Consider the following 24,811-nt stretch of genomic DNA (forward strand, 5'->3'; position numbering starts at 1 on the left):
CAGTTGTTGCTGGTTGGTTTGCATTGGGGCAGCATATAACGTGTTAATTGACGATATACATGTTCGGACAACAGCTAACAAACAAAGTAATGCAATAGCCAAGTCATTAAGTTCATAAAGTTAATCAGAGGAAAATGTTCAATTCATTTCTGAGATAGCTGTTCTTAGCATCATCATCAATTCTGGGATATGCAGGCACCAGAGCATCCTGTGTGTGGTGGTGGGTAGTATGGGGTCATCATGGTGTGTGTAAAACTGCACCACTATACTACACGCACACAACTCACTTGAGAGCCAATGTAAAGAGTGTTGTAGATCTTCCAATAAGCCTCTCTCACTTTCCTAGCTGGATGGAACAGACCCTGCATGTGTGTATGTGTGTGTGCGTGCAATGTAATTGCAGCAGGAAAATCTGCTACTGCAGTGAAGTAGCAGTGACTACAATGGCCACCCTTGGAATGAAGAGGTGGGCTGCTAGCACAGACCATGGAGATGGGGGCCTGATTATAAGGTGACCACAATAAACAGTTTTCACTGCACTGGAGATTAGTACACACTTCCTATCACTAAGTAACAAGATTGCACTACTGATAGTCACTGTAACCTGAGTCACTGGGTCACTTATGTGCGTGTGTTCACCTGTAATGTGTAGAGAAGCACTCTCCCTGGTCCAATGGACACTCTAAACCCTTCCACTGCATCATTGAAGGACTGCATCATGTGAGGGGAGATCTCAAAGATGTTAGGCCAAACATAGTTCATGAGATGAGTGAGAGCGTCCTCACAACCAAAGCCGTACACACCTAGAGACATGTGCTTGACTGCCCAGCAGGCTGTCTGTCTGTGAACCAAGTCCCTATAGGAAAAAAAATAACAGCATGCCACCACGGTGATAAATCAAAATACGCAAACAAACAAACACTCGGTAATTTAATTATGTAATTATGCAGACAAAACCAGTTCCCCTACAAATGAAAGACACAGTGTCTCCATTCCAGATATAATCTGAGCTAATGCTGGGAATGGGTCTAAACATTACGTAGGTAAGAAGCCCAAAACCAGTTCCCCTACAAATGAAAGACACACTGTCTCCAATCCAGATATAGTCTGAGCTAATGCTGGGAATGGGTCTAAACATTACGTAGGTAAGGAGCCCTCTCATAACACCAGATATCAGTTTCACAATTGAAACCCTATCCAAGTTACCCTGTAGGGCTTGTGTGGGGAGCAAGGATGGCTTCAGTGACCATGGCCTCAGGGCATGGATACCATTGGAATTTGGCTGTTTGTTTACTCATAGCTACAGGGCAGGAAGTAGGCTCTTGTTTTCAGGTCACTTGTAATCTTTGTTCTCAGAAGTTCTCATGGCACAAGTGAAGACAGTACACTTAAGCATCTGACAAACTACTGGCAAATTAAGTGTTTGTTTTTATTTAGCATGGCTATAATTGGCCTCTGATTAAATTATGCAAGTCATTTTCAAATCCAGCTAAGGACTCAGTAGGAAAACAACTCCTATATCATAGCCACACTAATCACTACGGCATCCATTATACAGCTGTATTAGAAGCCAGCTGGGAGCCATAGGAACCTATAGAGCTAGGCCATCGTCACCTAGACAGGTGTGTGTGAGCATTTACAACACACACCCCAGGTACGACCAAGTTGCCAAGGGCCCCATTTACATTGGTAGTGTGCCCTAGGGCTAGGAGTGGTCTGTCTGTACATGAATAGAGGGCCAATTAGAGAGCAGAGGTCAGCTGCCAAGATCCCATTACCTGTCCATAAGAGCATCCTCGAGTAATGGTGTCACGGCGTATATGTAGTCTTTCCCCATCTCCCCGATGTACTCAAACAGGAAGGAGAGGGATTTTAGGACTCCGTTCTGAACATTCAATTCTGGAACACGGTACTCGTTCATGAGGGCAGGGAGGACAGTGAATGGGGAGCAGGTCTCGGCCACTATTGCTATGGCGACGGTGGTGCACACCCTCATTTGACGCTCCTGTACTTTGAGATTGTTGAGGAGGGTAGCCAGCACATCCTGAGGCCTGAGGGAGGGGATGAGGATAATTATTGCTCTTTGAGTACAACTCTTACAACCATTTCAAGCAAAGTGAACATGCCACAAAAGTCTTATTATGATATTATCCTATGGATACTGAAGATTATCACGAGTCTGTGCCAGTAACTGCACGAGTGCCTGCAAGGCACGAGTGACAGTTACTAGGCACGGACGAGTGATAATCATCAGTATCCATGGGATAATGCATTTATTGCTTGGCAACCAAAATGCAGGTTGAATCTGCGCATGCGCAACATGCGGTTGCTTTATCAACCAGAAGAATGCGTAGCAACACTCCCAGTTGAAGACTAGTTTAAGAGAAAGAAAACAGCTAGAAAGACAAAGAAATAAGACTCTAGAACACCAAGAGAGCTTGCAGAAGGCTACTTAAAGATTTTGTAGAGAACAGACAAGAAAAACGTTGACAACCAGCAACCCGTTTTGAAAATGGATAGTTCTGAAGGATAAACAGCATGTGCTTGCTTTCTATCATGCTCCAGTGGCTCCAGTGTATCAGAAGAGGAAACATGCACCGCTATAACTGAAGAAAAGTGTGACAACCGTTTTTGAAGCCAAAACGACTTTATACAAGCCTGAACAGGCTTATATGGTGGTGCAGTACACTTCTACATGTGCAATACTCCGCTCAAAGCACCCACTCCCAACACTGATGCCTGTTTGATGCATTAAATATGAATACTGACAACCTCCTGACCCTCAGCTTCACTGCAAAAAGAGCACAGAAGTGATACAGAGCATCAGAAAACAAGAAAAGAGACTGATAAACATTGCAATGCATGATTATAAGTGTGTAAACTATGTTTTTCTTGTTCTCTCACTGCTGAAAACGTTTTATTCCAAATAAGAATCACTTCCTAGTGTGCAATAACAAGTGTGCAATAATACTTCCGGGTGTGCAATATGGAAAAATATCTGCACAGTCGGTGATGAGTCGCTTCCTGTGCAATTTGAATGTAAAACGCTGATGTCAGCACTTATTAAAAAGCAATAAACACAATTATTATACTCCAGACAATAATCAGCACATGTTTACAATGTGCCATGAGAGAAGACATTACTACTGTGTGTTTGTTTTGTTTGTTTGTTTGTTTGTGTACATGTGTTTGAGCCTCCTGTGTAAATCCATTCACTCACTTCTTTTGCATGCATGCATGCATTTTTTGGCATGGGCTTATAAAATTAGAGGCTCTTGTTATATATAAGCTTAGCTTATCGTTGGACTATGATTTTAATGATCACTGACATTAGAAGAGAGAGAGAGAGAGAGAGAGAGAGAGAGAGAGAGAGAGAGAGAGAGAGAGAGAGAGAGAGAGAGAGAGAGGGAGAGAGAGGGAGAGAGAGAGATATAAGATAGGGGGCTAACTCACCCAATTGCCTTGGCAATGTATCCAAAGGTGTTGACGGTAGCTCTTCGGATTGCCTTCTTATGAGCTTTGAGTAACTCAAGGAGATCAAAGCACACTCTCATCCACTCCTTGGCGGACACAAACTCCGCCCCCCTGTCGGCAATTCGACCAACCAGATCGATGCAATTCTCTTGCACCTTCTCGTGCCTGTACGTAAGGGTCAAAGGTTATTAATGGAACGAAAACTTACAAAGTTAAGTAGGTGCAATTAAAATAGCCCATAACAACTATACTGAATTCATAATAATTATAGATAGAGCATACTACGAAAACTTATTACAATTGTCAAGGCAACAAGAATTAAAATATAGTGCCGAGTGGTTACCCCACCCAATTGTACCGTCTATGACACAGTTTACCAGTATACCAAACAGAATGCAGCACGCGTACACACATGATATAATGCATGAGCTATTACACAGAGTTAGGTAATAAAATAAAGATCATTCCATAAAACACCGCAAGCACTTTAATATAATATTTAATTAATTTTTTATTTGAATATTTGAGTAGGCCTTGTTTATATTGGTGTACACAGGTTGGGTTAATTGGTGACTAATTCAACAGATCTCAGAATATTAACTCAATTAGTGTAATTAGTGGAAGACCATAATCCCAACCTTTCTAATAGGGCAGGAAACAATACTCACCAGACTACACACCACTCACCACTGCACCAGAGAATGGTGGACACATGCACACACTCACACTCACCTACATACTGCATACACTGGGGCCAGCACACCACCAGACTACCACAAATTACAGTTAATTGCACAGAGAGCCACTTGTGGGGCCTATGGACATGTTTCATGAGGTATCCTGCTTTTTGGTTTTATATAGAGGTAAAATCTAAAGTAGTCTACATGAAGAGTTAGGACTTACTTGGTTGAATGTCTTAATTGATTTATAAAAGGTGCTTCTATAATTATTTCTGTAAGCCCACATTTTAATAAGGGTTCAACTCTATGTGATCTACCACACAGAAATCACCAAGCAATCTATAAAATCCCACAAAAATTAATGTATTATAGATCATAAAAAACTTTTTTTAATTAGACTGTATATATTTATGTTTGACCATAGGATTGTATAGACTTGGGGACAATGCTTCTCCTCTCACCCGCCTCTTACTAACCATTCAGCTGTGCACCACAATAATACCAGCTGCCTGGGTGTGTATGTGTGTGTGGTGTGGGGGCAGCCCAATGTGCAATGCCAACCAACCCCACACTTCTATACAGACTGTTGCCACTGGATACTGCTCCATCACTGGTCTATCACACATTTATTAGGGGCGTCTAGAATAGTCAGAGATGCCACTGGATACTGCTCCATCACTGGTCTACCACACATTTATTAGGGGCGTCTAGAATAGTCAGAGATGCCACTGGATACTGCTCCATCACTGGTCTATCACACATTTATTAGGGGTGTCTAGAATAGTCAGAGGTTACACATAGAATAGTCACAAGCTTAAGGGGGGCTCCAAAGGTGTAGAAAAAGGCACAGGTTAGTTAAAACTAGTCACAGAGGTAGGAAGGGGCTCAAGGTTAAGGGTGCTTCAGAACAAGCCGGGGATCTTCAGTAGGGTATAGAAATGGGGGGGAGGGGGCTCAAGATTAAAGCCGTGCATAGGTCAGGGGGTCTCTTGAAAGTCGATACGTTTCCTACAGATTAGGGTCTCTAGAACAAGCATAGGTTAGTTTTTTTTAGAACAAGCCACATATTAGGGGGCTCTAGAACCAGTTACAGGTTAGAGGGGCTCTTGAGGGTCTACAAGCGTCCCACAGGTTAGGGGGGCTCTTGAGGGTCTACAAGCGTCCCACAGGTCAGGTGGCGAGTCTACAGGCAGACAATTAGGGACGGCTCATTACATCAGCTAACAGTCACACAGTGTCAGGGAACACTGTTTGTATAGGGGACATCCTACACAAACTACTATTCAAACATAACCACCTGTTTTTACTAATAGGCTACCTCTCAGGGTACAGCTTCCCCTGACTACCAGTAATTAGCTTGCTTATAAACACAACCTATGGCAACAAGCAGTTTAAAATAGTACAATTAATCGCTAATTAGATTCTTATTAACCAGTGTTAACCTCAATTAGCTTGCTCACAAATAAACACACTTTACAACAAAAAATGGTTTACTCAGATATAAATAGTGTGCAAGTGTAGCTAGTGAGATCATCAAATACCACTACCTACTACAACCACAAAGTTCCTAGCTCTAAATGTACAATGTAGGTAAAGCCACCATACAATTTTGCTGCAAAGCCAGTGTTCTGGTAACCAGCACTGGCTACCAGACCAGCACAAGCTGCCTGTGTGGTCCCTGACAGACTAAGCTGACTTCCTGAAAGCACTGTGGCTAGGCACTTTGGTCTGCCTGCTGGATCATTCACATCATTGGAATGTTGATTAACTTCTTGTGGCATGCATGCTCTAGTCTATACAGCTGGGATCACAGAAAAGCCTAAAAATGCTTGAAACACCACCAACATATGTAAGTGGTGCAAATTAACCCAGTGAGAGTGTGGGAAAGAACAGCAGAAACCATCCTAGTGATGTCACATGAGTCTCACATGACCTAAGGGCAGCGACCACATACACAAACCACAGGCCTTGAATAGAACAATGGAGCACAATAGAACGCCTTGGGGCAGTGACAAGCATCCCATACACACACCTGTTCTTCAGAATAGGGGTAAGTCTTGGGAGAAGGTCTTTAATGGGAGGCGTCATTTTCGTCATCCCGATCACGTTCACGATAGCCTTGAGACCACCCAGGATACTGCCCAGCACTTCCGGGTATTCCTCTCCCAGGTACTCGTACAGAACCACTCCAAGATGACCGAGCAGCTTTTCCTGTAATGGGAGACAAGGAGAGGGTGTGCTATGCAAAGTCTGCCAATCAATGGGATGCATTTCAATTGGTTGTTTTAGGAGTTAGTGGGTGGTAGGTTCTCAAGTTACTATTAATATAGCTAGGAACCCAGGTAGCACTTTTGTTTGTATTGACCATTAACACCCATAATTGAATAAGTGGTTCACAACAGCTAATTATATTAGCTTGAACATGTACATGTGTACAGGCTGGTTTTGCCTAGGCTGTGAATTTGGTACCCATAAACCACACACACGTAACCCTGTGCACACCACTGAACCCTGTCTCTCAAGCTACATGTAGGCTGAAGACCTTTACAGGCTGCCTCCCTTTAAAAATATCTCCCTCTGTACATGTGGCATCAAGACAGCAACAACTGGCAAGGTTAGTATAGAGCATGCTAGTAGTGGCTAGGCTACTCCAAAACCTGAGGGCAGTCACCAGTCAACCTCAGACTGTGTACTACACCCATTAACCGCCTCTATCAGATACCCTCAATGAGGTGTTTTTTCTAGCCATTCTGAGCTCAGAGTTGTTTTTTCAGCTAGCAAAACCAATTCTGAGCTCAGAGTGTAGCGTAGCGTATGTACAATCAAGAGTGCACCAACTCCTGGTACCAATACAATATTAGTGTGACTGGAAGTGAGTGGCCATTCAACTGAGGTTTCTTCCAAGAAGAGGAACTACATAATTGGTGTGTATCCAGTTAAAGTGTTATTATAACCACAACAACTTTTAGCAAGCTATCCACTTAGAGAATCAGCTGACACTTCACTTACCTCTCCACAAGTGTTCATGACAGCGGAGATCCTGGAGATAAGGTCTGCTGCTTGCTGCCTGACCTTTGCACTCTTGTTGTTGAGCCGCCATAAGATGGTCCCACAGATTTGAGGCAGGTATGGCTTCACCCGGCCACCCAGGGCATTCACAATCACCCCGAAGCCATTCAACATCACCACATCCTGGGGGTGGGTGGTGGTGGGGGGTGGGGGAGACAATAGTGTACAAAATGACCAACACATTTCATTGCCCATAACCCTTGCAAAAGTGGGAAATCTATTTTGTAGCTCATAGTTATGTTTTGTGTGAAAGCTGTAATTTTGTCAAAATAAAGGTATTTCTGCAGGTAAATTTAATTTGAGTGCCTATAAAAATTAAACACACACAGTTAGCATAAATAAGAGATTCTAAAAGGACATATTTCCAAACAGCAGTCTTGCTCGAGCACTTATGGCTCTTCATCAAGCCTAAACAGTGTGTGTGTGTGTGCATGTTTCACCTCGCTGGTTTGCTCTTGGAAAGCAAACAGAATTCCGTCAATCAGCTGCTCCTCCAGACGAGAGTCTATGTCTGCAGCTCCCAGGTTGCTTAGCACCTGTGGTGTGTGTGCGTGGTGGGTGTGTGTGTGTGTGTGTGTGTGTGTGGGAAGGGGGGGGTGAGGGGTGAGGAATGAATATAGATGATGATGATAAAATCAGGGTTCAATATTTGGAGGCCATATTTTTTTTACCTACTCAGCAAAATCCTTAAAGAAACCCTGGAGGCCACAGTGTGTGTGTTTGCATAAAGAGTAGTGCTTGGGTTTAGTGGTAACATCTTTTACAAGATCACTACAGAGCCCACAGGCAGTAGCTATGGAGACAGGTTAATTAGAGGGGTAATATTGTGTTTCCCCCTGAGCTCCAACAGATGGTGGGGAACCTCACAAGTGCCCTAGACAAAGCAGGCTATGGAGTTATTGCCAGGTTGGCTTGCTCTGTGGTCAAGAGGCTATGTATGCAGGGACCACAGGCTAACTCAATTAAGCTCAATATTGAAACAATTATCACATCCCATATGACTTGACTATAGCTAATATCTGTATGTGGGTTTATATATACTGGGGCAGTAGTACTCACAAATCAATTCAATGAACACCTTAACTACATGTACTGTACAAGAGCCACCGTAGCAACCCTACAATCTAGCTACTGGAGTTTACAAAATCTTTGCAAGACGCAAGTAAAAGCGTAGAGCGTTACGCGTTGCTTGGAGTATAGCAGAGGGGTTGATATTAACAAGCTGCTACCTAAAATTATATATATAGCAAGCTAATGGGACCTATTTAATAGCATTGCATTCCAGCCTTACCACACTCACACGCTTGGCACTAGGTCTGAGGCTTCTCAAGAGGAATGCAATGCACAATTGACCACGGAAACTGGATAGCATGAGATAATTGCCGCTAAGAAATGCAACCACTTATGCAGATCAACCGTCATAATTTGAACCGGTATAATCACTTCTTTATATCTACTACATGTACACACGATTAGACCAGATAATTGTGACCATCAAACAACAACATATTAAAACTAAAACTAAATGGTCACCTGACACACAACAGCTGTGAGATAGGGAGAGAGAGGGAAGCCATACATACTCTAGTACTACAATGTTTTCTGAGGTAAAAATGAGTCAAATCAGCAGAAAATTTGACATTTTTTTTTAGTTCTTGCAAGGATCGTGATGTCATACAAGTAGGTGCTTGCGATTTTATTTTGCGCAGACATTAGCATAGGCGAAAAGTTCACGTTATTATACATGTAATATGTAATATTATTTTGCTGTAACACGGTACACAGTGCATAGCCTACATATAGAGATGCCGATACAGTACCATTAATGCATTAATTGCACCACAATGGTTCACTACAGGCTTGGGGGGGCAGGCTCGGCTAAACAAGGATTGCTACAAATAGCCTGAGGGTGTTTGTGCGACAAGGCGCAGGGCGTGGGTACCAACAATTCTCAAGGCATCCCAAACACTGAGAACACCAAAGTGACTCGGCTATACAAAACAAAGGCCCCACTGAATTTGACGAGGTCGTGCTGTCAAACATTGAACGCCCTAACTAGATTTACGAGTAAACATCGAGACCGAGGAAGACCACGAACCGTGGACACAAGCGAGAAGCCACACAAACGAACACACCTTATGGAGGCCATGAAACACAGAGGCCCTAGACCTACCGCAATTGTGTCTAGCAAGTTCATTAACTCCACTAATAAAAATTCTTTTTTTGTCTGCCACTTGAGCGTAAGCAACACAAGCTGTATTAGGGAGTGCTTATGAGTGTTGTACCAACAGCCTCCCAACAGGAAGGTTGCTATAATGTACAGCATACATTCCATGGGGTCACAACATGTTGCACTGTACAAGCCACATCGCCCTGGGGCAAGCCAACTTCCACTTGGCTGGGGCTTGGTGGCACAAACACATGCACGCACGTTCACATCTCTCTAGCAACTTGCGAAGGCCCCTAGCTATCAACTACGCAAGTTGCTATAGTAGCCATTATATACATTTAAGTACATTTCGCGTATGTTGTATACACGTACACGCATCCCACGTGTATATATACCCGCATGACCATAACTCCTGCAAATGCACGAGCCACATTCCACTCAGTGTACAAACTTGGGCAATACGTGATCATGATAATCATGACTAAGCTATGCTCACTATGTGGGGGCCAGCCAGACAGTTCACACAACGGGTTACCATGGCTACTCATTCCAAGCATACCTTCTCCAAACAGTCCATGACCATTTTTCGATATTGCTCAGATTCGTCTTTAAGATCCTCCACCACTCGACTGGCTATCTCTGCCGCCCCCACCTTGTTTGCTATCTCCACCGTAGTGTCCACCAGCTGTGTGTGTGTGCGTGCGTGGGTGAGTGTGTGTGTGTGTGTGTGTGTGTGTGTGTGTGGGTGTGTGTGTGGGTGTGTGTGTGTGAAAATGGATTATATTGTACATACATGTGATACATTACAGGGCTAGAAACTTGCCACGAAAATAATGTTCAAAGCTATATAAACATTGTTATAATACCACTAAGTAACCAGTAAATACAATGTAGCTACTAAACTTGCAGCTGCACGCACATGTACAGATGGAAGGTCAAAGGTCAAGAGGCTGGTAATTTGATCATTGGTGTATACAATACAAGCTAGTGAGTGGGTGTGTTGCCATAGTGTGTTTATTATACGTTGTGGGAAAGAGCTGTACCCTAGTTTACACTCCATTGACACTAACATGTTTGCCCCCACACCTACCCAAATACAATGCTAGGAAAGATCCCTTACATGTATATACGTACATGCATGTACATGTACATGTAACAGGAAAACATCTGTGGAGTCTAACACATACAGTGATCATTACCACGGACATAATGGGTGCATGCCACAAATCAACTTTTATGTTTTTCTTATGGCCACTTTTTTCTTCACCTGTCTAAAGTTTCTTTTGTCGAGGGCCATTCGCTGGTTCCAAAAATGTCTGAAAAAGTGTGGGAGGATTTCCTCCTTGATGTAGTGAGGCTCCACTCCGTCCGTCATACAGCACTGCTTCACCACCTGTCGAGAGATTGTCATGGTTACGAGGATGGTTTGGCAGGAAATGTATCGGCTATCAATACAGAGAAAGCATTTGCGGTGACAGTTGATGGCCTGTTAACCAAACCAGACAACCACAGGAGATATTTCCGCTCAACTTGGATGGCTGCTCACTTGAGAGCCATTTTGTGGTGTGGGATAACAGCCAGAGGATTCAATGCACTTGTACACACCGGCTATATTGTGAGCCAGAGGTTTGCTAATTACTGCTCTTAAAAATAATAATAAATACAGAAAACCCCTGGTGCAATGTCACCCTCACACATCCAATCACACATGTACACTCGTCAATTAAATGTACTGACCAGAATAGATTGATATATACATACATGTACATGTGCAATGTACCGTATAGCAAGTAATTTTCGGGGGGGGGGGGGTGGGAGGGGGGCAAAAATTCGTGGATGAGCAATATTAATTTAGTCAGTTCTTGGAGCTTATTTTCGTGGTTGCTGCTTGCACTGCAGGTAAAGGTAATCATGCAAGTCGCTTCATTTGTGGGTAAAATATTCATTCACCTTCAACCACGAATATTTTTCCACACGAAAATTACTACCGTATATCTTCTAATTTATCGGACAGCAAAAAATAATTATTTTGGAAATTGTCCGGGTATAATTGGAACAGATTTTTATAGAGCATGCAAAGTGTCCGGAATAATTAGAACAAGCAAGCAGCTGCATGCGAGCTAGCTAAGTTTAATAGAACAGTGTGCGACTGAATAGTTGCACTAGCTATCTAAAACTAGCTACTCAAAGCTATCTAACTGCAGCACTCTAAGTCTTACTTGCCGTCTATGGAATGAAACTCAACTTTTCAAGGGTATTGTCCGGATATTTAGAACAAATGTAATATTAAAGCACTGGAGTGTCCGTTGTATTAGAACAACGAAAATTGCCCAAAAGAGTGTCCGGGGTAATTAGAAGTGTCCGATAAATTAGAAGATATACGGTATACGGTAACTCTATGCTACTTTGCATCCACTCCTCCTCCTTTTATGTTACCTTGAGCACAATCTTCTTCATCTCCTCGTCGGGGCTCTGGAACTCACGTATGAGGATGACCATCACTTCTCGTGTGTAGTAGTTGGCCGACTCGTTGTCCATCAGAGGGATGAGGTAACCAATCGCCTTGAGGAACGCAGCCAGACCCTTGCCACGATGGTTCCTGAGGGGGGAGGAGGTCACGATAGACAAAGGATGGAAATTAGCAGAAATATGTGATGAAAGCTACAATAATTTTTTGGGATAGCAGCAGCTAAATTGCCCAAAAAACAAAATAAGGTGCCAATTTTATTTTTCTATAACAAGGCTGCTGTACAAGCAGCTTCATTAAGCTACCTTGTACCTGACGTGTACTGTTACAGTACATGTCACACAGAGTGGCCAACATCCATCTCATACAGTCATGATACTGTACACACATTATCACTCAAATAAACTAATACCACCGGATGGATAGACACTGTTTTAGATTTAACCCCTCCCTCACCTGATTCCCTTCCACAGTCTCACGAGGACAGAGTCGAAAGCCTCGATACCGTACGGAGTGGCAGCTTCAGCCAGAGCAGCCAACGCTAGGGCAGTTATAGTACGAACCTGTGTGTGTGTGTGTGTGTGTGTGTGTGTGTGTGTGTGTGTGGGGGGGGGGGGGATAGTCTGTCTAATAAGATACATGTACATATACGTGTGCTTCAAGGAAGGGCACCAACAGACTGATATCAAATTTTTTAGGTTGAAGAGTTTTCTTGAGGGACGTGCATTACAGAGTACAGAGTACAAAGTAGATATACAGTAGAGACATGTAATTCAGGGCACAAATGTACGTTATAGTTATAACACGGGCACGAGGGATGTATGGAATATATTGCACTGAAGCACGAGGGCGTAAGCTCCGAGGGCTGAGTGCAATATATGCCATGCATCCCGAGTGCATGTGTTATAACTAGTTTATATCCCGAGGGCATAGCAACATAACACTGTCCTAGTAACACAATATAAACTGCACAAAAAGATGACAAAGACAACTCTAGACACAGCTCCATCTCTTCTCTCTCCTAGACGTCAGTATATGCAGCGTATAAGATTGGCATGACCGACGAATGGCTTGACGCAAAATTGTTGGAGTTCCAACGCTGAAACCACTGCAAAACAGCCCCACCCCACTTCTGGTGCTGCAAAACAGCCCCACCCCGCTACTGCAGCAAAGAAACAGCCCCACCCCATTTACTGCTGCGAAGAAACAGCCCCACCCCACTATACTACTCAGTGTAACTGCTGCTTGAACAGCCCCCTCCACTATCCTCGGCATCACAACCAAGCCAAAGAAGCTCGCCTCTACACTGCTGCAAAACAGCTCAAGCCCTCTGCAAAAAGAGCCGCTTCTAGTGCTAATAATTGTGACAGGCTCTGGGAAAACCAGACTATTGGAGCAGACTAAAATTTTGTTGATTAATGTACCAAGTGATAGAGCAGAGCATTGCCTACACAATGATATGCTTAGTGTTCACATACCTAGTTTCATACCCGAGTTATGCGCGTTGGAAACTTGAAGCCGTAAAATGTAGTATCGAGAAAAACGGCTCTCAAAGATTGCTTAATTAGGAAAAATAAGGTAATAGTGAAAGTTTGGACGAAGCGTTTCGATGGAAAGAGTTGGATTTAGAGCATCAGATTTACAGAGATGTAGTAGAAGGACTGCAGATACTTATACACCAATAATATTTTATTTGAGATTTTATACTGTAGGCATAAATTTAGCTGTAGCTCAATACTAAATTCTGCTCCAATAGTCTGGTTTTCCCAGAGCCTGTCACCTATGGTGAAGCCATAATTGACCGTGCATCAAGAAGTGGAGGACTAGGTCTAGGAACACAGAATCTTCACAAAATGAGCCTGGGACGATTTTAAAACCTGCATGGTTGCAAAAAAGAAACTCCAGCAGTGCTGAACATTCCTGCATTGCTGGACTTACTTTGATACTTGTTATTTCTCATGATACAATATTTAATTTAATTATGCCAGAGGGGCGTTTTGTGGTTAGTGCATTATGACTTTGTAGTGCAATATGACTTTCAGCAGTGCATTATGCTGCATATTGCACTTGGCAACAACGTAGCAACGGGATGTAAAATACATTGTATGTACAATAGATGTAAAATATTCCCGGAGTTTAACTATGACTACAGTGACCCCTCCATCCTACCCTGCGTTTATGTATGTGCATGTGCTTACCTTCTGTTGTTCGTCTACTAGACCGTTCTCGATGATCTCCACAAGACTCTTGAGATGAGGCAACACAGCACACCCCATGAGGATGGCTATCTGCTGACAGATCTTGATGCCGGTATGACGGGCCTGCCACGACTTCTTGGAGCGACACACGGCCTTCAAAAAGGGCAAGAGAGAGGGGATACCCAGCGCTGAGGCCACCACCGCAAATGCCCTGAGAGAGAGTTGAGTTGATTAAGAGTAAATTAGGAGCAACCTGTAGTTGTCAGGGTTTCTTTTAGTGAAGGTTGGTGGGTGATTTTTCACCTGCTTTGAGCAAACCCACTTAATATTTGGAACCCCCATTTTCATCCACTTATGTAATGTAAGTTTTTCAAAGAAACACTTAGTTGTTAAATATTTCTATAGCTATTACCAATTGTTTACATCCGGGCATGTCAATTTGAACACAGAGCAATTAGCTGTGTTGTCTGTTTGGTGAGACTAAAGGTTCAAAACAACCGATAAATAACTCAAAAGGACTATCATCTTTCTTTGCTGGTGCTGCCTGCCCGGAAGCAGTCTACAGCTGTGTGTGTGTGTGTGTGTGTTCTAGCGACATGTACACTGTGTATGGCTTTAACTGTGAGCACACAGCAACAAGGCTTCTAGAGGACACCTGACACTTGGTAAGGGAATTATAGAAAGGCTATTATTATTACTGTGAGCACTAGTCTGCTCAGGCAATATATGTGCCTACTCTGACGCGTACAGAATAAACCAGTGGACAAAGTTATTATATCATATTTAAGAATGAAAATAAGACATGAAATTTAGAAGGTTCGAGTTAACAAATTATTAATTATTAACAAATTTTTCCCACCCCCTCACCTTGCAGTGGTGTTGCGAACATATTCGTCGATGTTGTCAATGTCAGGTCTCATGGTGGAGATCATGGTAGCCAGGCCAGCTGCCTTGGCAAGGTTGGAGATGATCTCACGACCCTCTACACGAGCGTAATAGTCCTCATCGATGAGCAACGGCTCAATCACTACCAGGATCTGTACGTGTGTGTGTGTGTGTGTGTGTGTGTGTGTGTGTGTGTGTGTGTGTGTGTGTGTGTGTGTGTGTGTGTGTAGGGTGGCGTGTGTGTGTGTGTGTGAGGTGATGTGTCAAACTTCAGATCAGATTGTTATATAATACATGTACATCTAGGTACAGTGTAAGGCCTTTGTAAGGGCATCTTTGGGAAACAAAGTTTTGGCTCTTATACAGAGGTGGCCTTTGTTGAGAGGTACATTGTACACATGCATACAGCCTGTACCTTCTTGATTTGACAATTACACGCACCATGTACATTCATGTGTTTATTTGCAACAATAATTATAATTATGTACTTGTAATTATGCATAGTTTTCTCACCTTGTGTACATAGGGGCGTACAAGATCATCCAGTTTGTAGAGTATTCGATCGATGACCTTTACCAACAAATGCCTCTCCTGGTCCTCCAGAGTGGGGGACATGAGGAGGGGCAGGATCTGGTTGAACAGAGAATCTGCCCCTAATTCTCGAGCTTTCTCTGTTATTTGACGCAGGGCAGACTATAGATGGGGGAGGAGATAATCAACATAACACCTGGAATAAGACGTGCGTGCCAGGAGGCTGCGAATGCAAATTTGTATGTGTAGGTACAAATGAACATTGTAGATGTAAGTGCTTTTGGGGGGCAGATACGCTAGCGATGTGTGTGGGGTGTCACCCAGGGGATTTGTGGGTACATTGTGGGTACATTGCGACTTCACTTATCCTCCCAAAGGATTTTCGCCTACTATAATTTTTACAAACTCAATTATGTGGTTAACTTAGCGACACTTAGCGACAAACCTTTCTTCACTTATCCTCCCAAAGGATTTTCGCCTACTATAATTTTTACAAACTCAATTATGTGGTTAACTTAGCGACACTTAGCGACAAACCTTTCTCATTGGAGGTGTTCCGTTCTTGATCTTGAGGAGAAGCTTCATGATTCGTCGCTCCTTCTGTTCCTCTGCACTCAGCGTCTCTTCATCAACATCCTCCAGCAGCTGTGTGTGTGTGTGAGGAGGTCAACGAATTGTAAACTTGAGCTCAAAAGCAATCGGTTACCTAAAACAAACGGTCACCAGTTTTACTTTTATTCTCATTTTAGTTAGAGAGCTCACCTTTGAGAAGTATTGAGCGTCCTCCATTTTCATGTACGGCAGCTCTTGTTTGCCTGCCCCCTGAGGCTGGAGGTCATCAACTATCTTGACCTTGTCATCATCCATCTGGAACCGGAACCCGCTCATGCCCATGGGGGTGGGCGTGGCAGTCAGCTTTCGGGCAGGTGTACGAATCGGATTGTAGTTGGTTGGAGGCTTTAAGATCTGTGAGGGTGTGAATAGTGCAGGTAAATGACAAATACGGTGAGTTAGAAATAGTACTCGTTGAATGTGGTCATGCAAGTACTCAATTTTTGGCCTGATCAAAATGTTTGAGACATCATGTGATAGGACTTGCTTTCAGCTACTCAGAAACGTTTGTACCATTGAAATTGGCCGTTCCAAACAAAAGTTACAGGCCCTGAAACTAGTGCCCAAAATAAATACAGTTCAATAGTCTCAATCCACCTTGTAGCCGTCCTGTGGAAAGAGAGCGTCGAGCTCATCGTCAGAGAGGGGTCTGTTCCTATCGTCCATCTCCTTCTCCCATCTCCAGCTCTGCATCTGCTCAGGGGTCATTGAACCCAGCTGGCCGGGGGATGGGGTCATCATGCCTCGAGCAAGAGCTCCTGGAGGGGCAGGGGGGGGCAGTCACCAGCTGATTAACACTTACAGACGATAATGTGCATGTGACTCTGCAGTACTATTGTGGCCACCCTCTATAATACAGTCAGCTCAAAACTTCCATAGCGTGTGTTTTGATCAGTGTTAGTAAGTAGCGGCACTTCTTTACTATTTACTATAGTATAAAATTTTGCGGAATGACCGTAATTTTTCGCAGATCTAATTTTTGCAGAATAGCAGTAGTCTCATGAATCAGCTGCACCTCTCAGGGAGGAACGTCTGAGCAGTCTTTATGTGCAGTCATGGCACAATGGAATGGTATTACGTAACTGTACAATCTAACAAAACCATAAAAATGTGATGATTTTACCACATTCGCTATCTGAGCTTAGCCACATCACTGCTTGCTGCTCAACCGCATGTAAAGTTTCATTACTTGCTGCCTCCTATTTAAGTCACCTGATACTTGTGATCTCATTGGTCATGTTGGGATTCCACCGTGGCCCATGAGTTCATTCATGTAAAGAAAAGGGCGGCTGATACTATTTTGCAGCATGTATGCATGCGATATTAGATTCATGGGTATTACCATATATGCTTGATCAGGAGCAGTGGCTACCGAATGTTTCATTTTGCTGGAAGAGGAGGCTACAATTCGAGAGTAGGCCACTGTTCACAAGAGCGGCGTTTATTAGCTCCAGCTAATTCAACAACTTTTAGTTTGTCATCAAAAGTTCTTTTCACGAGAAACCTTTGTGAAGCACTAACAAGCTGCTACCTGAAGCTAGTAGTAGACCCTGATAAATTATGCTTTTTTTCACCCATTATTCTATTCTTTAAGTCTTGAAAAATGTCCCTATTATTCTCATAAAAAATCCGATTATTCTCTATCATAAAAATCCAAAAATGTGACATAATAATTATAGACAAAATTAAGACGTACAACACACAGCTGACACACGACATAATTAATAATTATATCACATATGGTTCTCAGTGTTATCTTGCTGACTTAATTGAACTGATGCATAATATTCACCTTACAGCCATTTTTTTGCCATGAGAACATTGTTATGCAAAACTTAATGTACTGACCTTTACCAAAAATGAACATTTAGACACCTATTATACTAAAATTATTCCGAGACTAGCTAGTAGCTACGTACATGTAGCTAGCTGCTAATATTAATAATTCTTTTTGCTGCCACGTGCAGAAATGCTAGAGTCAAAGGTCACTGAGGCTACTATTTGAGAGCGGCCTCTGATCGAGCATTACGGTAAATGTTCGCAGTACATGCTAATCAGCGAAAACTCCAAACATAATTTATACACCATTGGAATATAATTATCTGCTATACGACAATTTATGTCAACATTATTTGTTCTTTTAAGTTATTATCATAGAGCAACAAGAAGATAAGACGATGCACTTGAAACAAAGAAGGACTTGAAAAAGGAATTTGATAGCCTGCCAAGTTGCAAGTTTCTCTTCGCTGTAGTGTGTTGAAGTATAGTGCTGCAAGGAGAATGCACTGCTATACAACCTACATATCCTGGGGGGCGTGACCCAGACTCCCCTTCAAGCTGTATTGAATGAAAGCACCGCGGGTGCTGATGCCTCGGTGGAGGTGCCAAGGCTACATACCATAATTATAGCTAGCTTTTATACACACATTGAATTTATTATGATGAATAATTAATTTTGCTGCATGTGGGAAACTCAAATAGTGGGTAATGATCGACCATGATTGTTGTTAAAAACGATCTATGCCAAAAGTTCATGTCTAAAATTAATGGCAAGTCAGCAGAGCCTTGCAGCTCTCTTCTCACTCTGCAGCTACCAATAGCTAGCGCTCTAGTGCAGAGCTAGCTACTAAGTAGAGTAGCAACACTTGGTGAACAAATTTTGCTACGGACTCTTCTGAAAAGGCTGCAATGGCATTCCAAGTAAGCAAAACTAGGCATAACTCGAGAACGAAGCTTATTTTACAAATCCAACCATTGCAAGCCAAGAAAACATGACTAGAAACTCTTACTTGCACTTCATTGATCTTTGAGCAGCTGAAATAGTCTACACACACACACACTACCGTATACCTCGCTTGCGCATGCGCACCGAGGCATAATTAGCATTGAATTTGTTGACTTATTGGGGCGAGCGCAAGCGAATCCTCGTGACCCTTTACCAACTTTTATGTGAATTGCTTCTCATGGGCACAATGGCTAGCTACACTTAAGCTCAGCTCAGACAAGCAGAGACACATACTCCTGTGTAGGCCACAGAGGCCACAACTGGCTAGCTACACTTAAGCTCAGACAACACACATACTCTTGAGACCACAGAGGCCACAGCTGGCTGGCTGCACTAAGCTCAGACAACACACAGACTCTTGAGGCCACAGAGGCCACAGCTGGCTGGTTGCACTAAGCTCAGACAACACACAGACTCTTGAGGCCACAGGCAAGACACAGAGGCCACAATTGGCTAGCTACACTCTGGAGCCCAGGGGCAAGACCTACACAGACACTCTTGAGTACACTGCAGACACTCTTGAGGCCACAGGCACTCTTGAGGACACAGGCATGCCTGCAGTAACATTATGTGTTGTCTTATGATAATAAACCTTGCTTGGTCCACAATAACATTAACAAACAAGACAAACATATCACAACTACTTCTGCAATTCTTAACGTCACATAGAGCGGTGGGGACTGATCACATGAAGGAAGTGCATCAAATTAAACACGTTGAACTTAGACAAAACCTTATGATTATGAACTCAAACGCTTACACTCGCCACATGACACCTTGTGTCACTCTAGTTATTTGATAGTGTAGAAAACTGTGTGGTCTAGCTTATAGGGCCGTGCCATAATGTCACATGAGTGTACCATTTAAATTTGTGCACAGATGCTAGTGTTCAGACATTCCCTCAACCTGCATGAGTAACTTTACACTCTGAAGCATTCCCTCAACCTACCTGAAAACCTCTGTAAACATCTAAAAACCTGTCCCAGTTTATCACCACAATAAACACCTGGTAAAGGTCATCGTAACAACGCATTACATGCTCAATATCAGTCAATACATTGTCGAGACTGTATGCACCATCATTATTACTAGCGGGCGAATGAGCCAAATCAGCAGCCTTTTGCGATCTTACTATTGCTTTCTGGCAAGGATCGTGTGTTTTTTGGGTTTTGTGATTGTATGGTTGCGAATTGATCAACCCTCGCAAAGTACAAAGTATATATACGTTTACATTCTAATAATGCAGTATTGAGGGAATTCTCCCAGAACCCTAGAATGTCATGTGATATCGCATACAAATACCCAGCCCCCCCTCTCCTCCGTTTTTCTAAAATCGTACACTTGGCTTGACATTTCTAAAAGCAAAGTAAAAGAAGATCTGCATTCGCACACATTACCATTATGGCCTTGAAACATTTCAAACTGAAGGCCTACATGAGTGCACGTCGTATCACTACCTACCTGCTGGTGTAGGTGCTCCAAAGTTGGGTGTGGCTGCTCCGATGGAAGGGGTACCAAAGGAGGGGGTGTTCCCCATACTCGGTGTGCCCCCACCCACTCTCTGAGAGGCAGGAGTCTCGTCCCAACGAGAGCGACGTTTGCTGAATGGAGTGGGCGTGTCTGATACATTGTCTCCACCCCCTCCACGATCAGTGCGAGGTGTCTCCGCCCACCCAGCACGACTGGGGGTTTCCCCTGAGTAGACAAATAGAAAATAGAATGAGTAAAAATTACAACAATGAAAGAATCAATATCATCATCAGTAAGTTTGACACAGTTGGCTGGGCTCACCTGATTTATCGGCTTTGGGTGTGTCCCCCCATCGAGGGGTCTCATCCCATCTGTTCTTACGACCGGGGGTAGCAGCTCCAGGGGTTGCTGCTCCGGGGGTAGCATCCCACACACGCGATGAGGGAGTCAATCCAGGGGTCTCTGAGCCTTTAGCATGTCCGGGGGTCTCGTCCCAACCACTCTTCTGGGGGGTGGTCTGAAGGAAGGAGTCGAGTTAAGGTATTGCACAAAATAATATCAATAGTCTAGAGTTTAGCCTCGATTTCAGGCCTTTTGTACGTGGTACTGAGGGTTAAGGTTTGCTTTGCTAGGCTAGAGACGAGTACTGTGTTTACTTGATTAAACGCCCGGGCGTTTGTTTCAGATCGAAGTCTTTAGAGGGGGCGTTTAAACGAGGAGGGAGTTTAATCCAGGAGGGCGTTTATTGTTATGTCCCCTCCAAAACTCTTGCACAGCAGCAGTTATCGTGCTCTTCTTGGGCTGCTGTCTCAGCTTAAAATCTATTCTCAGCTTAAATTTAAGTCATAGGAGTGCCCTCTGTGCCGGTATCTCTCTCTCTGCCATCGATGCATCATAAAAAAGTATTTTTATTCTATGCTGCCACGCTTGCAACTGGGTTCCATATGCTATTTCAGCTCCACTCACAGTGCCATGCCCCATACATGGGCGATTATTTTAAGATGGGCGTTTATTGACAAAGACAGAGCTTTTACCCTGGGCGTTTAAACGAGATGGGCGTTTATTCAAGGAGGGCGTTTAATCAAGTAAATACGGTACATACATAACGTTACACGTATTCTTTCATGCAACATTATACAAGCCCGGCCAGGACACGTGTGGTGTTCTAACCTCTGCTTGGTCCCAGGATGACTTCTTCTTGACCGGGGCGGCGCTCTCCTCGGAGGTCGTGTTATCCCAGCGACCTCGCTTGCGAGGCTTCCCCTCCTCCTTCTGTTCCACGATGGCATTTTGGATGTCTCGCTACAGAGAGATGGTGGTAAATAGTAAGTGCTTAATATTAATGTGCACAATGTACATTGCTTAGAGCATTCAACTGACTCGAGGTTCCAGAGTGTTAATTGCTACTGACACTAATACAACATTTAATTACAGAGCCAGCAATAATATACTTCATGCTCTAGTTGTACTACAGAATGTATCTCCTACCTCTTCTTGGCGTAGCTGCTTCTCAACCATGACATCAGCATACTGTCGTAGCCTGGGGTCGGGGGTTTTTCCTCCTACAGGATCAGAGTACAGAGTTCAAGGGTCGTAACGAACGTACACACCACACTACAATACAGCCAGTCCCTGGGACAATACCACGCCCACTGCCAGACGTCAGCTACGAGGCTTGTCAACCAGAGCCCTGACTTACAAAAAACAACATTTATTATGCCCTAAAGTACTGAGTGTAAGTTAGCATGCAGTTAGTACATGTAGAGGAGGTGCTCCGGATCGTCATGGCAACTGTCTGTAAGAGAAGGAGAGAGCTTGTTAGCAAGTAACCGCTCCTGACCTTCTCAGATCAACAAATAAACAAAATTAATGCATACAAACAGCTAACACATGCATGGTAGCTATTGTGGATGCTAGTATATGCATACAGATTATCACAGCTGTCTACTCTCCACTCAGATGTCGGCACGGTAACTTACAACGATGACATCTCAGCAGACAAGTTTTAGCAATTCTAAAAATAGGTACATACACAAGAGTACATAAACTGAAATGGGCAGTACAGAACAATCGACTAGTTACAAGCACAAGCACGTATGCATGATAGGTACGTCTATATACTACATTGTATGTACAGTCTAGCAGCTAACTTACCTTGCAGTGCTCTAGCTAGGGGATATATGGACAATGGATACTTCTTAACTATAGCCACTCGTTCCATTTACAACTCTCAATAAGTTATAGCAACAATTTGTTTGGGACCTACATACATTGCTTAAAATACAAAAATTGATATGTTGCAAATATTACAAGCTTACTTGCCCCACATAGCCCCTGCTAAAGCACTGTACTAATACAGGCAGGTGACTAGCTCTATATTTGTGACTTATCACCTACCATCAGCAAACGGGTCCTGACGCATTGGGGAGATCATCATGTTCCGGTACTGGCGATTGTGATACTCGTCATGACGATTGGCAATGACTCGCTGCTGCTGTGCCTCCAAGAGAACATCAGGCTGTGAGAATTAAGGAAAGGAGGAGTTAAAACTTCTCTGAGCAAGGACGTAGCAAGCAAGAGTTTAGAGTGGTCAGGCCAAGGTAAATTTTGCAAAAAAAAGTTAACTAATTGATTGCAATATTGACGACCATTACCAGGAAACCATTATGCAATTAATGACGACCATTACCTACTTCCTGACTGCTTGCTACAGCCTTGTACAGGGTGAGAAATTTCATGCCACATAAAGTGCTAATGGAGCCAGAAGGACAAGTTTTGTCTTGTCTTTACAGCTTCATGGAGTATACACTGTATACCGTAGAAACTGGATTATTAGCGTATGTGCTTTTAGGGTCAATAGCAGAGCTCTCTACGCTTATATTCGAGAATGCGCCTATAATGCAGTCATTTTGAGCCCCACCCAGCAACCGGATGTTTCTGTGATGAGAGCTGGCTCGCAAGCTGGCTAGAAAGTGAGCAAGCAAAGCAAGCAGGCAACCCTAACTGGATCTACTATTATGTTACAGTTCATTTTACAGTTCACTTACATCATTTAAATTCATATTATAAAAACATTCATATTGACCAGGAACTTAGAATAAAAGGGCCTCATCCATGTCTTACATTCTCTCAGCATGATCAGACAAGTAACAGCATGCCCAGAGAGTCCTTACAGATGGATATCACCAGCTATATAGCTATCATGCACTGTACAAGCTAACTAGCTCATAGATAAATAAAATTAGCTGAATCAATTCTAAAATTTTACTAATAACCTTCGCATAATTGGAAAAGCGCTTCAATTCGAGTATAAAAAACCTGCAGTCGAGCATGCGCTTAAAATAAAGATACACTTATAGTCGAGTAAGCGCTAATAATCCAGTTTCTACGGTATTGTGCGAAATTTCGAGGCACTTGACTTTTGTGGAATTGCCTAGAGCTAAAACCGTTTCGTTGAATACATTTCACACTATACAGTATGTTAATTTTGCACACATTGCATCCGCCGTTAGCTATGTTTGTGGAAGTTTGCTAACCCTTGAAAACATCGCGCTATACGATGACATCACGGTGTTAGTCTACTGTGTATCACTGTAATACACCCTGAGGGACAGTGCTAGTGGTCACTTCTGATCCCTTATCTATTCTCAGCAGCTGTAGTTTTCTGTGGCTATCAAGCGTGTCAATCATAACTAGCTAATCATGATCGACACTTCATTCAATGGTGGCCGTTGTTATTGTGTACCTGATCATTAGGTGGCAGGTCGTTCAGCACATCAGCTGGGGCAGAGAAGTTTTGTCGACCGGCGGCAGGTCGAATACCAGTGTCTTCTTCCTGGGGGGCAACAAAACAACAGAATTATAATAATACGTTAAATTAATTGATCATTACCTCGTCATCTTCGTTGAAGCCAATGGATGTGTCGTAGGATCCCTTATCAGAGCGGCCATAGATCATGGAGTCAAAGTTACCCATAGACTCTAACCCGATCTAAACAAAAAGGTGAATAAAATAATGAGTAAAGTGATACATGTAATTATGATATCGGCACTGTATTATACCTTCTCCTTGGAACTTGCCAGTGCTTTGTTTTTGGCCTGGATCTGTTGCATTTGGGCATCAATATCTGTAGCGTAACAACACAGCATCAAGCACACACACAACCTCACACAAGGGAGGGGGGGGGGGGGGGGGTAGTCACATCCTTCCATCCCAGTCATTAATAATAATTATGTTATGTATTGTTTTACTTGGGTCTAATAGCTAAATTTGCATGTTTTTAAGCTTTATTTTTATCCCAGTCCCTCACCTTCATGAGTAGTAGCTGCCATGTTCTTCACACAGCAGAGAGGCTGCTTATAAGAGTAGTAAAGGCTGCAATATACACGCTTGGTAGCATGCGTCTTTGGGTCGTTGTCTCCAATTGAAGGAAATCCAATCTGGAAAAATAATTATAAAAAACTGAACCT

General features: G+C 43.2%; 1 protein-coding gene across 2 annotated transcripts; it reads right to left on the bottom strand.

The window, feature by feature from the left end:
* Window positions 1-36: 36 nt before the first annotated feature.
* LOC135347498 (splicing factor 3B subunit 1-like) lies at window positions 37-24,802 on the bottom strand. Of its 2 annotated transcripts, XM_064545512.1 has the most exons (27): window positions 24,652-24,802; window positions 24,404-24,468; window positions 24,234-24,332; window positions 24,087-24,176; window positions 22,739-22,859; window positions 21,830-21,903; window positions 21,512-21,643; window positions 20,663-20,858; window positions 20,333-20,566; window positions 16,684-16,844; window positions 16,237-16,440; window positions 16,012-16,119; window positions 15,457-15,636; window positions 14,926-15,095; window positions 14,059-14,269; window positions 12,317-12,423; window positions 11,830-11,992; window positions 10,661-10,786; window positions 9,953-10,078; window positions 7,664-7,759; window positions 7,164-7,346; window positions 6,187-6,365; window positions 3,454-3,639; window positions 1,779-2,051; window positions 640-856; window positions 288-362; window positions 37-208 (listed from the first exon to the last, which is right to left on the bottom strand). In XM_064545512.1, the coding sequence occupies exons 1-27, from the start codon at window positions 24,671-24,673 to the stop codon at window positions 125-127; spliced, it is 3,882 nt and encodes a 1,293-aa protein (XP_064401582.1). In that variant the 5' UTR covers window positions 24,674-24,802; the 3' UTR covers window positions 37-124. The 2 variants fall into 2 exon arrangements, with proteins under 2 accessions (XP_064401582.1, XP_064401583.1); XM_064545513.1 differs by lacking the exons at window positions 24,087-24,176; window positions 24,234-24,332; window positions 24,404-24,468; window positions 24,652-24,802 and adding an exon at window positions 22,100-22,136 and having other exon boundaries at window positions 22,739-22,755.
* Window positions 24,803-24,811: the final 9 nt, after the last annotated feature.

Source organism: Halichondria panicea, chromosome 14 (genome assembly GCF_963675165.1).
Source record: "Halichondria panicea chromosome 14, odHalPani1.1, whole genome shotgun sequence".
NCBI lineage: Eukaryota > Metazoa > Porifera > Demospongiae > Suberitida > Halichondriidae > Halichondria > Halichondria panicea.